At 38.5% G+C, this 16989-nt stretch overlaps 1 protein-coding gene across 1 annotated transcript; it reads left to right on the top strand.

Moving 5' to 3' along the window:
- Nucleotides 1-3340: 3340 nt before the first annotated feature.
- CSTA (cystatin A) lies at nucleotides 3341-15863 on the top strand. The gene is made up of 3 exons (XM_077117558.1): nucleotides 3341-3469; nucleotides 11907-12008; nucleotides 15629-15863. The coding sequence occupies exons 1-3, from the start codon at nucleotides 3404-3406 to the stop codon at nucleotides 15755-15757; spliced, it is 297 nt and encodes a 98-aa protein (XP_076973673.1). The 5' UTR covers nucleotides 3341-3403; the 3' UTR covers nucleotides 15758-15863.
- The last annotated feature ends 1126 nt before the right edge of the window (nucleotides 15864-16989 follow it).

Here is a 16989-nt window from a genome sequence, read left to right as displayed (position 1 = left end):
ACCCCTTAAAAGCTTCCCCAAACCCAGGCTCGGGGCTCTCTGTTCCTGCGTGTTCAGTGAGCCCCACGCATGTGTGGTAAATAAACCCCTTTGCGTGTTGCATGAGAGAACGTCTCTTGGAGTCCTCCTTTGCGTGGCAAAACTCTCGAATTCTTACACTTTAAGTGTATCAATTAGAATACTTTGGGGGGCAAGTAATAGAACTTGTGGCTTAAACAATAAGGACATTTATTATCTTACTTAACAAGAAGCCTGGACTAGACAGCCGCAGTACAAAGACCCAATAATATCCTTGTCAACCAATCAATAAACTAAGCTGCAAGGCAACAAACTGCATATATATTTGGGACCTTAGAATTGCAATTCAGGAAACACAAATTTGGGTAGCAACCCAAATAGTGTCTCATCTTGGTATTTCCAGGCAAGGGTTTTTAAAAAGAAAGATTACATACATTGTTTGTGATTGGTGGATATCCAATTGTCCTTCAGGTTAGAAAGTTCACTGAGTTCTTTATCTTGTGGTTCTATGGTGCCTGGATATCCTTGGGGTTCTGAGGAATGCCGTTGCTTGAGGCTTTGCACACTGTGGCAGTTTGTGAAATCTGGCTGAGATTTCCTAAGAGTAACCTCCAGAATGACCTCGCACCTCCATTTAAAAACTCTTAGCCATAGCAACTCTATTTTGTCTTATTTCTCTCAACATCCTCAAGACCCTCTTTCCATATTTCTGCTGCCATGCTCAGGATATAAACAAATATCCCTGCATAGTCACAAGATAACTTGCAGCAGCTACAACCATCTCACCCTCATGGAACAATTCCAAAAGCTCAGAGGGAAGGAACAGGATTAACTAAAGATTAAATGAGAAGAAGTATATAAAGCGCTTTGCACAACATCTGAATTACAATAGGTATTCAATAAATGGTCGATAATTTTAATTACAGGGGTTTTAACATCTTCTGTTCCCTATGACCTATTTTAAAGTTAAAATCGCCAAAATAAAAACAGTACATAAAATACAAAGAAAAGGCTGAATTTTTTTTTTTTTTTTTTAGAAAAAGAACATTAAAACCTAATGATAGCTTTTTAAAGCTCCTCACAAGCAATAAAAGCTCATTAGCATCAACAACAAACAATGGGTGAATTCTTCCTAGGTGCCAGGTGCTTACACCTGGTCAGCAAAGTTGGGGCAGACAGAGTCCCCGACTGGAGAACATTTACTTCCTCTGGAACTCTGTAAGTATTAAACATACTTCTGGATTAAGGTGGTTTTTTGTGCACATTTTTGTAACTGAGAAATTAGAATTTGAGGGATATTTTAATTACTGAATCATTACATAAATGTTCCTTTTGCTTTTGGGATTTTGGAGTAGACAAAGGAAAGCACCCAGAAGCCCTGAACTATAATTAAGCTGTTTGGGACATCCAGAGGGATGATAAAAGCTCTTATCTTTTACCTGTTGCCTGAGTGGCTATGAGAACTGGAACCCCACTATCTGGTTAGTCTCTTAGAGGCCTCAGTGCTAAGGAAAATGACCATTAACCAGCCTCAGCACCTTACGTTTGTAAATTATATCCAATGGGCTCTGCTATTGAAAAATAGATAGCTCTGCCTTCTTATGTTAACTTATGCTAACAGTGTGTACTTTTCAGCTCTGCTAGGCCCTGCCATTGAAGGATAAGATAGCTCCTGTCAATTTATGTTAACAATGTTTTCTTTTCTGCTTTGAACTTCCTGTTAACACTATTATTTTTTTCTGCTTTGAATTTACTATCTGAAGTGACCTCATCGCCCTTGTTAGAATCCTTAAAACCCTCGAATCCCCTTTGTTCTGGGAGACAGATTTGGGGCCCTTAGGCTGTCTGCTCTCCTGCTACCTGTGTAATAATAAATGCTCTCTCTCTTTCAAACCCCGGTGTTTCGGTAATTGATTATTGAGCTCGCCAGGCAGAAGAATCCACAGCCTTTGTCCGGTAACATTATGAAACCCTCCCTCCCTCCCTACTCAAAAAACATAAGAATGTTGAAAAAAATATATTTTAAATTAGCAATTTAAATAATCGACTTTGAAAATGAGAAACTGGGAGGAAATCCGTGGTAGTCACTTTAAAAGCTAAAGTGAGGTAGGTCCAGCTTCACATCATAGGGACTGGACTTTCAGTATCCTTGTGGGATTGGGAGGTAAAGTAAAGGCTAAATATAGGGACCTGGGGTTTCTGCCTAAGGCCAGAGGGGGAATTCATTGCCCTTTCCTGACCCAGAGGTCATGATGTATCTTCCGGCGTGCCCTGGACCACAAGCATCCATCCCTGGCCATGGGTGCAAGCGCAGCTACCTCGGGAAGCCCATAACTCCAGACCTACAGCAAAAGCTGGAGACAAGCCCAATTTCCAGTGTCTTCATGGTTCAAGAACTCTAAGCCAAAACAGAACTGGTTTGGGGCCTGTGTACTACAGGATCGCAACCCAGCCTCACAGAAGAGACTGCCGTAAAGATAATTCCTGTGGCAGATGAGCTCACAGACAAGACTTACGCAATTTATGAGGATGTTGAGTACTGTAAAGACATCCTGAATAATTCCAACTCAAGGAATGACAGACAGCAGAGGAATCTTATAGGCATTTAAAAAAAATCTATATTAATTAATTGCATATTTGATTAATTAGATAATTAACATCAAGATATTAATTGTTGTGCTTTGCTTTTCTGTACCTCCTTGTTAGAGATGCTTCCCCCATAAGTCAACTATAGCAGTAATATGTTTTTTCTTCAGAAAAAAAACTACCAAACAAGATGGGAAGCAAATAGGACAAAATGTCAAAAATTTTCATTCTAGATGGTGGGAGTATAAGTGTTTGTTATTTTATTCTTTGCATTTGTGTGTATTTTGAATGTTTCTAGAAACGTAGATAAAAATAAAGTACAAATATCCAGCCAAGGTTTCCAGATAAACCCTTTCACTGTCTGTATAAAGTGAGGTAAATTCTAACCATCAGCCTTGATGCTATTAAGTATTCCTTAAAAAAAAAATACAGTGTTGTGTTGGAGGCTTTAACACATTTGGAAATTCTGGTTGTAGCTTCAGGATGCAACAAGACGGAACCATTGTCAAAGAAAAGGCAGGATGTTCGAGTCTCCTTATAGCAGGACTGTGTGTACACACTAATTTGTTCATCACCAACCCCAGTTCCTTAAATTCATATTACCACGTTTTGTTGGGGAATCAGGAAGAATTGCTTCAAGACATACTGGTTTTTACTGTGCCTTTCTGTTCTCTGTGGAGACGAAATCATCCCATAGGCGGAGCTTATGAACAAACACCCTCTTTAAAAACCAGAGTCTCCTTGCTTACCTGATCATTTGGTTCCAGCATCCTGCTGTGCAAAGAGACAATTAGCCAAAATGATGCCTGGAGGCTTAACCGAAGCTAGACCTGCCACTCCAGAAATCCAGGAGATTGCTAATGAGGTAAGTTGATGTGTCACATGAGAAGGTTTGATCCAAAATCTTGGTTTCCTGGGATGGACTTGAGGTAAGAGTGTAAGTGAGCATGAAAACCAGAACCCTGGCAAACGGGTGGTGGTGTGCAGGCTCCCTTACAGCTAAAAATGTTTTTTATGTGAAACCTCACTTTTTATGTGAAATCTCAACACCGTCAGGGGGACTCAGCAAGTCACATCCCTTCTGTGAACCTCAGCTTCCCTATTTATAAAAGAGAAATTTGTATTAAATCATCTCTAAAATTCTTCCAGCTCTCACAGTGTGTGGTTCTAGGATTACTAATTCAGTTTTCGATGAAACTTTTGTAATCTCCTAAGTAGAGCTAACATGTAATTAAAATCTAAGGTTGTTAAATATTTGATGAACTAGAATTCAAGTGCACTGGATGGAAACTTTTAAAAATGGTTTGAATGAAGAACAATATTGTAAAGGTGACCAACTTAAAACTTTTGATAGACAGTGTTTTAATCTAAGTAGAGAAAAGAAGTGGCATAGTCTGTGGTGATTTGGTGATTCCAAAGTTAATTTTGGTAAAAATTAGACTCAAAGTTTTTGTTTGTTTGTTTGTTTTATATATACATATATATATATATATATATATATATATATATATATATATATATATATATATTATTGAGATAACTTCACTCACCATACAGTCCATCTTAAAGTATGCAATCAGTGGCACACGATATCATTACATAGCTGTGTATTTATCACCATGATCATTTTTTTTTTGGCCTTTAATAAAAGGGGATTTATTTAGTTAAAAATGTATAGTTCTTCAGAGGAAGGGCAACTAACTTTCAACTGAGGTTCTTTCTTACGCGGGAAGGCACAGGGTGATCTCTGCTGACCTTCTCTCCAGGCCTCTGGGTTCCAACAACTTTTCCTGGGGTGATTTCTTTCTGCATCTCCAAGGGCTTGGGCTGAGCTGCAAGTGCTGAGATGAGGTATACTGAGCTGCTTGGGCTGTGCTACATTGACCTCTCTCTTTTTTTTTTTTAAATTTATTTATTAATTAAAAAAAATAAAGAACAGACAAACAAAAACATTAATATGTAATTCTGTTCTACATATAAATTCAGTAATTCTCAATGTCATCACATAGTTGCATATTCATCATTTCTTAGAACATTTGCATCAATTCTCAAAAAGAAATAAAACAATAATAGAAAAAAAAAAGATTATACATACCATACCCCTTACCCCTCACTTTCATTTACCACTAGCATTTCAAGCTAAATTTATTTTAACATTTGTTCCCTCTATTATTTATTTTTATTCCATATGTTCTACTTGTTTCTTGACAAGGTAGATAAAAGGAGCATCAGAGACAAGGTTTTCACAATCACACAGTCACATTGTGACAGCTATATCATTATTCAGTCATCCTTGAGAAACATGGCTACTGGAACACAGCTCTACATTTTCAGGCAGTTCCCTCCAGCCTCTCCATTACATCTTGAATAACAAGATGATATCTACTTGATGCATAAGAATAACCTCCAGGACAACCTCTCAACTCTATATGGAATCTCTCAGCTGTTGACACTTAGTCTCATTTCACTCTTCCTCCTTTTGGCCGAGAAGGTTTTCTCAATCCCTTGATGCTGAGTCTCAGCTCATTCTAGGGTTTTTCTCAATCCCTTGATGCTGAGTCTCAACTCATTCTAGGATTTCTGTCCCACGTTGCCAGGAAGGTCCACACCCCTGGGAGTCATGTCCCACGTAGACAGGGAGAGAGTGGTATCATCATGATCATTTTAAGCCTATCTTTATCACTCCAGAAAAAGAATAGAGAGATAAAAGAAAAAACCCAACATCCCATACTCCTTACCTCTCCTGCTCATTGACCACTAGTATTGCAATCTACCCAATTTTTTTTACCCCTTATTCCCCGCTCCCCTAGTATTTATGTATATATTTTTGTCCTTATTTTTTTACTAATCTGTCCATAGCTTGGATAAAGGGAGCATCACCACGAAGTTTTCACAATCTCATGGTCACATTGTAAAAGCTATATACTTATACAATCATCTTCAAGACTCAAGACTACTGGAATACAAGAACTCAATGTTTTTAGTGAGTTGATACTTTTTTGAAAGATTATTTGATTAGCTACCACCTACATAATAGAAATTATTGTATTGGCTACTATGTGACAGGAAAACACATACCAATCACTGTTTTAAGTATATAATTTTTTTACCTTATTTGCTTTTATCATTATTTCTTGTTTTTTGCTGAAACTTCACTCCATAACACTGTTTGGCAACAAAATCAACATGCTGTGTGAGTGGAAGAGCTGGGATCCTCTGAGCTAAGGAACACTGGAAAGCTCCATGGGGCTAGATGCTTGGAATTGCACTACTCATTCTTTGGGGCTAAATATTTCCCTTTAAATATATATATATATATGTGTGTGTGTATATATATATATATGTGTGTGTGTATATATATATATATGGAGCTTTTATTCTCTTGGAGAGGTTAATATTGCCATTAATACCTTCATTTGACTCCTCGTATCAGTCAATGTTCACAAACTTGAGCGTGCACATGAATCACCTGGGTCCTGTGAAAATGCAGATTCTGCTTCAGTGCAGTCTGGGGTGGGGTCTGGGAGGTGCATTCCTAGCAGGCCAAGATGCGGCTGCCGTCCACTGACCTCCTGAGCCTTTACGAAGACCTGATACATGACACCCTTAGAGGGCTACCTATGGGAGACGGGGTTTTCCAAAATCACAGTGCTGACATAAAAGTTCTTCATTTAATTTCTCTGTCCCTATCAGCGTGCTTCTTAATAGAATGTCAGCTGAAAGAACCCAGCGAGGGAGGGAGGGTCAGAAGGAAGAAAACAGTCATCCCACAGCATAGAGAAAGTATCAAAGAAAAGTGATGCTTTCATGTTCGAAGTCATCAAAATGAAGGGGGGATGATGGATGAGGTCAGAAAGAGCAGAAAGTCAAATAAAGGCTTGGGTTTGGGAAGACAAACATTTTTGAATGTTTCCCCCTTCTGAAGATAATAGAGATCAAATGGGTAGTTGCGGTATCATGTATTAAAGGAAGATAAAGGTACTTGTGTCCAGAGTACACTTGGGAAAAAAACTTTCCAACATTCAGTGTATTAGTTAAGGGCCATTGCTATACCCTTCTCCTGTACTTTTTCCTATTTGGGAGACAAGTCGTCATGAAGGAAAACCACCATGGTCTTTTCATTCAAAAAGCACTGATTATGTACCCAGTACTATGTGAATTGTGAATTACTCTAGGGCAAGGTAAAAGAGGAGACATAAAGATGCTCCCTGCTTTCTGGGAAATTTACAAAATAGTTTAGATGGATGACATACAAAGAAATAAAGAGAGATACAAGGCCCTATCCATGAAAAACCCATAATACATGTAAATAAGAGCCAAATGAAAGCACCTAAAAGCAAAATTCTCTGGATCATTATTGGTAATTATTATCCTAAATTTTATTTAAATAACCATTGGATGAGAATTCTGAGTATGTTTGTGTGTCAGAAGGAAATACTATTTTAATAATTACTTTCAGAAATAAAGGCTCATATTACACACACATATATCTACATCCACACACACACACACCCACACCCACGCATACCTAAGTCATAAACCAGACTGCCCAGTAGCATTCCCGGCAATACCCACAAACCAGGATTTTTTGTCTGCCAGGACGTCACATAAAACCTCATCTGCCTAAACTCATGGGCACTCCCTGGTGCCCTCTCAACACAGCCTCCCTATCAATCACCTCTCCACACCCAAAGAACCTGCCATTCAGCCACACCAGAAATCTTCCAGGCACTCACCCTCTTATCTTCATTAGAACATGCCAAAGCCCACTTGATCAACATCCAGCCTGGCCCCATGGTGTGTGGTTTTATACTTCTCCACCCCTGATTTTCACGACCCAGTGAGCTGCTGGTGATCCAGTCCTCAATTAGAGGTCACTCCCACCATCACTGCTTCCTCCTCCACTGAGTCAGAGGGCTTTGCTCAAGGGAGACGCAGGACAACAGAAAACTTGCCCATCACAATTCTAGGAATTCATGCCAAACAACTGCAACAAGACACCAGAGTGACCAGAAAATCCTTTCGGTCATGTCCCATTGGTGCTTTTCTAGAAACCCCACAGTACCATCTCTCTCCTCAGTTTTTTAATCCCCTCTTCAGTGGCCCCTTCAGAAGGATGTCTCAGTTCCTGCTTTTCTTAAAAGTCTTCTGACTTTTAAACTAAGAGTTCTTTAAACTAAGAGTTCTTAGTTTACCTTATCTTCTGCTTGATCTCCTTCTTCCCTGCAGTTTTAGACATCTATCCTCCTTTCTTCAGCCAGCCCTTCCTCCCACATGCCAAGTGCCATCATTTCCCACCTTCTGAGTCCTTGCCCCAAACTATCCCTTCTCTCACTACAAACTGAGACAACGCATATCCACAGATCACCTCTCACCAGCCCAGCTGTCCTTTCACGTTACGACCCAAACTTTCCTTCATCACTCTGGAAAGTTCCCAAAATACGGCCTCTTCTTGTTACCACGATTATCTCCTAAATTACATATAGCCCTAATGTTTCTGCAGAAAGATTATAGATTAGGAGAAACACCTGGGTGTTGGCTGCAGCATGGCTCGAATTCTCTGGTCCCAGAAAACTAACAACTCCCCCAGACTCATGCTCTGCAGCTGTGTGGAGAGCCCAAGCAACCCTGGATAAATGTATTTTACAAGGTACTCCTTCCTGGTCTTCTCCTTTCCCTGGTTGGGGACTGAGCAACAAACCATACTGGAGCCTCCAGCATCACAGCCACCAAAATGCACCATAGGCTGAGGAAGTTGAACGCCAGCTGGGCTCAGTGTGAGGCCTCTCTGTGCACCAACAGGCTGCTGCCCATTCCCAGCTGTCCTTCATTCTTTGTTGTTACCCTTTCTCATCCTGTTAGAAATCCTGGAGGGTCTTTCAGCACTAAGCTACCTTTGAAAACTCCAGGTGTTACTGGCAAGCTCTTTCCAACTCTTCTTTTTTCTATTCCTCGGCATAAATCTCAGCACCCTAGATCTGTAGCATATGACATTAGAAAAATACAAAAACGGTTTTACTAGAAATAGAGAGTAAGACTACAGATTATAAGTACAGGAACCAGAAATCATAGCACACAATCTGACAAGGGCCTATGCACTTAAGAAAACAAACTATGGGCCTTTAAAACCAACCCTCTCATGGAAAATTCTGGACTTGCGAGCTGCATGGATACAGTGGAAAGGCTCCAAATAGATTTGGATCTATCTCTGGAACAGATAGAACTGGAAACTTATGATACATGCTAAAAAAAATAGTCACTAAAAGACTGAAAACCAGAAAAGGGTTTTCACAGAGAATTGCAACAGACAAATCAGATACAAGACATCAGATAGGAAATTTAAGATAACGATATTAATAATTTTTCAACCTTAAGCAGTCATGTTCTCCTCACAACTTCAGATTCCTCATTTATAAAATGAGGTTTAAATAGATCATTTTTGGGTTAGAGATTAACCTTTTTCAATCTGGCTCCTAACCTGCCTGGTACCTACTGTTGGCTACCCCTCCTTTGGGAACTCAAAAGAATTAGGATGGAGGAACAACGAGACAGCAATCCCCTTCTTTGTGTAGTTTCTCTCTGAACACTTGTTTTCTCCTCTCTCTCTCTTGCCCCCCACCTCTCCACCTCTCTGTTCTCTCTCAGTCTTTTGCTTCTTCCTTTCTCTACTTTGAAGCTTTACTTTCCATCTCAAGAAAGCAGTCACATTCTTCTCATAAATTCTGAAGTTTACAGAAGAAACAGAGTATTTTGATGCTTCAAAAGGAGTCTGGGAAGTCAAAGAATTTGCAAATGTCTGACTCTTTTGGGAGCAGTTCTGGTACCTAAACTGAGCATCTCTAGGAAAACGATTCATAGCATCTATCCACTGGCCACCGGAGAACCAAAGATGCACTGAAGGCCCAATTAAAGCTGTATTTGCACTGGATAGACTGAAATACTAGTGGTCAGTGAGAGGGAGGGGCAAGGGGTATGGGATGTATGAGTTTTTTCTTTTTCCTTTTTATTTCTTTTTCTGGAGTGATGCAAATGTTCTAAAAATTCTCATGGTTATGAATACACAACTATGTGATGACATTGTGAGCCATTGATTGTACACGATGTATGGACTGTAGGTGTGAAGATATTACAATAAAAAAATAACTTTTAAAAGCCGTATTTGCACATAAAATGCTTTAGTGAAAAGACAGGAAAGCAATTTATTTCCTTCTCCCTCTAAATGAAAACAGAGGATTGAAAAAAAGGCACAAACTCACAAACATAAAGAGAGCATGAACTAAGCAAACACCATCTCAAAGATGTGAACAAAGTTTTGGAATTGGAAAACAGCTAAACCAGCTGGGTGGTTGTTGCTGAAGTTTGGGGTGGCTGTGGCAATTTCTTAAAATAAAACAACAAAAAAGTTTGCCACATTGATTGACTCTTCCTTTCATTAAAGAAACAACCTCAATGTCCATATATAGAATAGTGATTGAATAAGCTGTGGTACAGCCACAAAATAGAGTACTATACAGCTGTACAAAAGCATGAAAAAGATCTTACGAACTGATGTGGACTAATTTCCAGTATATATATTGTTAAGTGAAAAAAGCAAAGTATAAAAGAGTATCTATGGCATACTACCGTTTGTATCAGAAAGGAGATAAGAAAATATGCATTATCTGCTTATTTGTGTGAGTAGAAACTTAGAAAAGCTAAATCAGAAATCAGTGAAATTGGTTACCTACAAGGGATGGATGGAAACAGGGTAGAAGGATGAAGGGGGCATGACACTCCTCTGAATATACCTTTGTGTAGTTCTGACTCTTAGAAGCAGATATGCTTCATACACCCAATAAATAAATAAATGATTAAATCAACCAGAATGTGGGGGAAGCCAAAATGGAGTACCAACTGTAACAAATGAACCACAACAAATGAAATGTAGTACAAATCAATAAAATTACCACACTAAAAGAGGTGACAAAGAAAGTTAACCTAACAAATCTTGACTACAATACACAGCATTAAAGGCAAAAGAACTATACCAAATAATGTACTTTGGTTAAGAAATTTATTTTTCATGTAAGGATGGTTTAGCAATTCTGAAGTGATTTTATGTGTTTATTAGGACTAAGTTAATAAATAAATATATTGTGAATTATGACAACCAGGCTTCTCCCTGTTGGTGAAAGAAGTTATGAATAAGGAAGGGGAAGAAGTGGGGGAGATGTGTGTGTGCGTGTGTTTGTGTGAGTGTTTAATTTCCTTACATATATTTTGTAGTTCTTTCCACTGAAAGGGCCTAGAAGCAATGACACTCAGTAACAGTGAGCATTTCGGCTCCAAAATCTTGGGATCACAATATAATTCCCCAACAAAAGGAACCAAGGTTCCTTGGAGAAATGGGTGATTCCAGGGCTCAGGCAGGGAAAATTCAAGAAGAGTTATGTGACAATTTAAAAATGCTCATAGAGTGATGGAGGCTTGATAAAATGACACAAAAGCCACTTGAAGGAGCTCCACATTGCCAAATCTAGGATAATTTGAGCAATGAAATAAATAGCAGTGGATCATAACCCATAGAATAAAAAGAAATATCCATGAGTTTATCTATTATCAACAAATAATTGAAATAATTAATTAATTAATAAATGGGGCAAGGACAGCTCTTCATTACAGTAGAATCTCAATTAATATGAATGATAGAAACAGAAAATCACCATTTGGTAATAAACCACTGTAATAACTCTTGTAGGCAAGAATCATCAATGCATGTTAAAATTAGTAGATAAAAGAATGGTGAGAAAAGATAGTTGCATTGTCTCACAAAATACTTATTAATTATAAAGAGAAAAAAAAAAGTAACTTTACAATGGAGAGACCCAGCAAACACCACATTAGCATAACCAGCAAAGAAACATGTAGCCCCTGAAGGTTGCACTAAGAATTCAACCTCATTTTTGTGGTATTTTTAACCAAAAATGTACTACTTCAATCTAATCATTAGAAACGATTGGACAAAAACAAATTGAGGGACACCATATAAGTTAACTAGCCATACTCGTCAAAAGTGTCAAGGTCGTAAACGAAAAGGAAAGACCGAAGGGTTGATCCAGATTGGAGGAGTCTAAGAAGACCTGAAAACTAAATGCAATGCAGGATCCCAAATGGGGATTTCTTTTCTGTTGAAACACTGAACATATCTCCACAATTCTCATTATCATATTTGAAGATGTTTAGGAATATGAAGTTTCCACATTTGTGAATCACATCAACAGAGTCCAATAGAGCTTTGATGACTTGTTTTTTCTTTTCCTAAGATAAAGCCACAGCTTGAAGCAAAAACGAATGAGACTTATAAAGAATTTAAAGCTGAAGTGTATAAAAGTCAAGTGGTCGCTGGGACAATTTTCTACATTAAGGTTAGAGCTCAACATCTACTTTGACACTGAAAAGATTTTATATTTCTCATTTTAAGCACTGTTCTCTGTTTCCACTGCTGTGTAGTTTGTTCCTTCTGGTTGTACTAAATCAGAATGTCTAGTTGATGTCTCCCGAGTGGTAGAGTCTCAATTCTGGCAGACTATGGTATACTTATACCATCCTTTCCTTATGAAACTAGAAAGCTTTCTCATATATTCGAGAAATTGTCTAGAAAAAAGATTTCCTAACATTTTAGGGTATAATGGTTTGGTTTATGACCACGACTGCCTCATGTGTAAGGCAGGAAATTACTATTTCCTGAGCTACCTGAAAGCATGGAGCTAGACTAGATGATAATTTGAAGTTGGTTCCACCTCAAAGCTCTGTGTTTCTATATGTCTAAATTAAATGGATTTGAGGAACGACTATATCATTAGCTGGAAAGAAAATTTATACCTCTTTTGCCTTTTGAATTAGCATTTTGATTCATAGAATTTAAGAAATTATTTTTGTAACTCAAGTAGATTCAATTTGTGGCACTCTGTATATTTTAAAGTAGTGGAGTATTTAAAATACTTTTAAAAGTAACTTTATAGCAATACCAAAAATATAAATGATGCATTTATCCAGTATTAATTGAAGTGAATATTTATGAAGTCATTGAGAAGGAACCAACTCAGCAAATCAGCCAGGGATATTTTCATCCTTTTATATTGAGAAGCTGAGAATTCTGATTTTAAAAATCATAACAGACACCCAACCTTTACTTAATCATTTGACCAGGTCTGACATTTCTTTTTAGCAATTAACTATAATTATATAGATTTTTTTTAATTTTCAGCAAAACAAAAGTAGAGCTAGCCAGCTCAGCATAAAAAGTTACAATATTGGGTTATGCAAATGGGTCAGCCCAGTTCTGTCTAATTCGAGCTCCTAGTGTATGCCAGGCCCTGGAAGACATATGAAAGATCCTGTTGTATCCTCAGAAAACTAAGGCACCATTTCCCCCTTCTCTTGACCTACTCTTTTCATATCCAGAAAAGAAAGTTCTCCATTAAAAATGACTTTGATCTTTTGTAAACCTACAATTTCTCTAATTAAAAAAAAAAATTTAATGGCTTTGTTCAAAGAAATAGTCTGTCAAAATTCCATCACAAAATTGGGATTGTTGTTTTAATAATTTTGTGATTAGTCCAAGACATAAGGATGTTTCACATATCAACTCTCATTCATTTCTTTAAAAGCTCATCAGAAAACTATCTTGAAATTTTCTTCCCTTGGCCTCATGCCCTCTCTTAACCACAGTCTCATCTCCCCATTCCCCAGTTTTCCACCCCTCACTTCCCTTCTGCTATTAATTTTTTCCTACTGGATTATAACATGTGATCCCAATTCTTCCTCCTTACTTCCTGGCAGTCTGGCAGCTGATCCTGTGTTCTGGACAACTCCCTAAAATTAAGGTCTTGCCAGTGATGTGACATTTTCTTTTCTCCTCCAGTATCTGTCAAGAGGCAGGTAGTAGAAGGAAAGAATTGTAGGCTTTGGTGTCAGGCAATCGTGGGTTTGAATTCTTGTTCTAATGATTCTATTACAAAACCTGTGTGACTGCAGCTCCTCCTCTTCTCTGAGCTCACACAGTGGGAGTAATCGGAATTAAATGAGCTAGAGGTGTACTAAGCACTTACAATGTACCATGCACTGTTCCGAGTGCTGTGCGTGTATCACCTCCTGCACACCTCATGACAAATTTAGGAGATCGATATTATCATTTCCCTTGTGTTACTCATAAGAAATCTGAACCCTCGGGAGGTGAAATAACCAACAAAGTTCAACTATAAGAGCAGAGTTAGGATTCGAACCCAGATAGTCTGATGCTTAACCACTGGCTGCACTGCTGGTAATTATGTGTGCAAAGGCTGATGCCCTGTTCTGAACACAAAATAAATGCTTTTAAAAGGTTGCACTGTCTTGGGTGGTACAACAGTGGCTCAGTGGCAGAATTCTCACCTGCCATGCTGGAGACCCAGGTTCCATTCCCGGAGCCTGCCCATGCCAAAATAAAATTTAAAAGGTTACACTGTCTATAAACTGGTATTTCTCTGGAACTTTGGGTAACTGTGTGACAACTAAGACTCAAGAGTTAGAGTGTAGCAGCTCTGAAAGTTAACAGTACTTCATACAGCAACTGTTAGAGAAGCTGAAAAAGAAATCAGACTTCAATTAGAGTTACAAACGAAGCTGATCTGGTTGGAACTAAGATAAATCATAATACGGGATAAAGGATGATACTGTCTGTATTCTGAAACCTCACCTTCTGTGTGAGATGTTTATTTTGTTCAAAACTTAAATTTTCTGTAGCACACAATCTAACTTTACCTGTCTGGCCAGTTCGTTTAAACAACATAAAACACATGGAGCCTAGAATAAGGAATGAGAACTCATAATTCTCTATAGCTTAATGTGATGTCTTGATATACTCCAGAGTATGTTGGGCAGATAGTTAAAAAGGTATTTTCAAAATCCCTTTAGAACTGGAGAAAATAAATATGTGACTATTAAAATTCTCACCTAGGAAATTCCTGATACCCTCACAAGCATTAGGGACTCCCCAATTAATAAACCAAATCCTCAATCTTCTGTAATGAGAAGCTAGGCCTACCTATAGTTATGTCTGTGGGTCACCCCCAGAGAACGTCTTTTGTTGCTCATATGTAGCCCCTCTCTCTCTAAGCCCAACTCTGCAAGTTAACTCATTACCCTCCCCACCATGTGGGACATGATTCCAGGGGTGTAATTCTCCCTGGCAACATGGGTCATGACTTCCAGGAATGTGCCTAGTCCTGGCATCATAGGATTGACAGTGCCTTCCAGACAAAAAGAGGGGAAAGAAATGTAACAAAATATAGTATCAGTGGCTAAGAGATTTCAAATAGAGTAAGGAGGCTATTCTGGAGGTTACTCTTATGCAAGCTTCAGCTAGATATTGCAAATTGCCATGGTATGCCGAACGCTAACCACAATAGTCCTGAAAATCCTAAAGAATACCCTGGACTCTCTCTGAGACTCTAATAGTTTCACTCAGTTAATTTTCAGGAACCTAGAACCTCCAGATTGTTCCTAGGCCAGATAAGCCCTGAAACCCAGAGGTGCTACTATTTCCAAGTACATCAACCAATTGCATCACCCTACCCCATGTCAACACCCCTTCTCAACATAAAGAAGTTATGCCCACATATTCCTAAAGATCAGGAGAAGGGTCAAATGAGAGGGAGGAGTTGTAGCAAAGAAGATAGGATTTAACAAATGAGTATGACTACTGAATCATTATATTGATTTTTTTTGTAGTCTCAAATGTATTAGAGCACCTAGAAGGAAATACCTGAAATTGTGGAGCTGTAGCCCATACCGTATTTTGAAGTTTGTTCTATAACTACATGTTAAAGTGTACTTTGAAATCTGTCAAAGATTTAATAATGCTTGTCCAAGAACAGTATTCAAAAAACCAAGAAGAGCTTATTGTCCTCTTTATAGGCCTGGAGAGTTTTTACTTGATGTAGATCCATGTGGATGAATTTTTCTGTCTTCCTCACTCTCTCTCTATTTTTCTTTAACCTTTCAGGTACGAATATCTGATCATGGTTATGTTCACTTGAAAGTATTCCAAAGTCTTCCTGTACAAAATGAGCCTTTGACACTTGTCGGTTACCAGACTGGCAAAAGCAAAGATGATGAACTGTCGGCCTTTTAGCAGCATTTCCAAAAGTAGTCTGATTCCTTTTACCGGCTATGGATTCAGGGTCCTTGTTAATAAATATAACTAGCAGAAAATAAACATCGCCTTTCAAATAAATGTATTTCTCCAACTATTGTTCTTTTATTTTATTAAAGAGGAATTTCCCTTTCTTTCTCAAAATCAATGCTATTGGTTTAAAGTAGAAATTCCATACAAATTGATGTCATTTGGAAATTTTATAAATATTAGCAAGGTCTAATGCAACTGTGATGGTTTGGAGACATGTGTACCCCAAAAAACATGTTCTTGAACTTCATCCATTCCTGGGGGTGTGAACCCATTGTAAATAGGATGTTGTGATGAGGTGACTTCAGTTGAAGTGTAGGTTTTAATGAGGATGGGTCTCAATTGTATTACTGGAGTCCTTTATAAATGAAATGAAATTCAGACAGACAAAGAGAAAGCCACAGAGGGAGCAGCCAGAAGCTGAACAAAATCAGCAGAACCTGGAAGAGAAGGAACAGGCCAGGAAAGGCTGCCAGGTGCCTTGCCATGTAATGAGCTAAGGATCAAGGATTGCTGGCAGCCAACCCCAAAACACCAGTCTTCAGGGAGAAAACATTGCCTGGATGACACCTTGATTTGGATTTTCTTTTAGCTTCAAAAACATGAGTGAATAAATTCCCACTGTTTAAGCCAACCCACTGCACGGTATTTGTTTGAGCAGCCAAAGGATCTACAACAGCAGCTGACCTTGTAGCACCACTCCCTCTCCCACCACAGTCAGGCTAGACCATGGGCTGCCCGTGAACCCACCTCCTCGTTCCCTGTGGCTCCCGAAAACCCAACATTCCTTCTCCACCCTCACATTTAAAATTAAACTGGGTTTCTAAAAAATAGGTTTTTATTTTGAAACAACCTCAAAGTTACAAAAAAAAATCTTTTTTCCCTCTGGACATTTGAAAGTAAGTTACCTACAAGAATGTTCCTTTGCCAAAAAATCCTTTGATGTGCATTTCCTACAAATGAAGACATTCTCATATATAACTACAATACAAACAACCACCAGAATCAGGAAATTAATATAATACATTGTACCATCTAATCCTAACCCCATTCAAGATTCCCCGGCTGTCCCAATAATGTCCTTTATTACAAAAATATCCCAGTGTTCAAAGCCGTGTGTTCCATTTAGTTGCCAAGTCTCTTTGAGCACTTTTAAACCCAGAAGAGTCCCTCAGTCTTTT

This window comes from Tamandua tetradactyla, chromosome 10 (assembly GCF_023851605.1).
Source record: "Tamandua tetradactyla isolate mTamTet1 chromosome 10, mTamTet1.pri, whole genome shotgun sequence".
NCBI classification, from domain to species: Eukaryota; Metazoa; Chordata; class Mammalia; order Pilosa; family Myrmecophagidae; genus Tamandua; species Tamandua tetradactyla.
The sequence above is the reverse complement of the archived record's forward strand: the minus strand, read 5'-3'. Positions and strand labels throughout refer to the sequence as shown.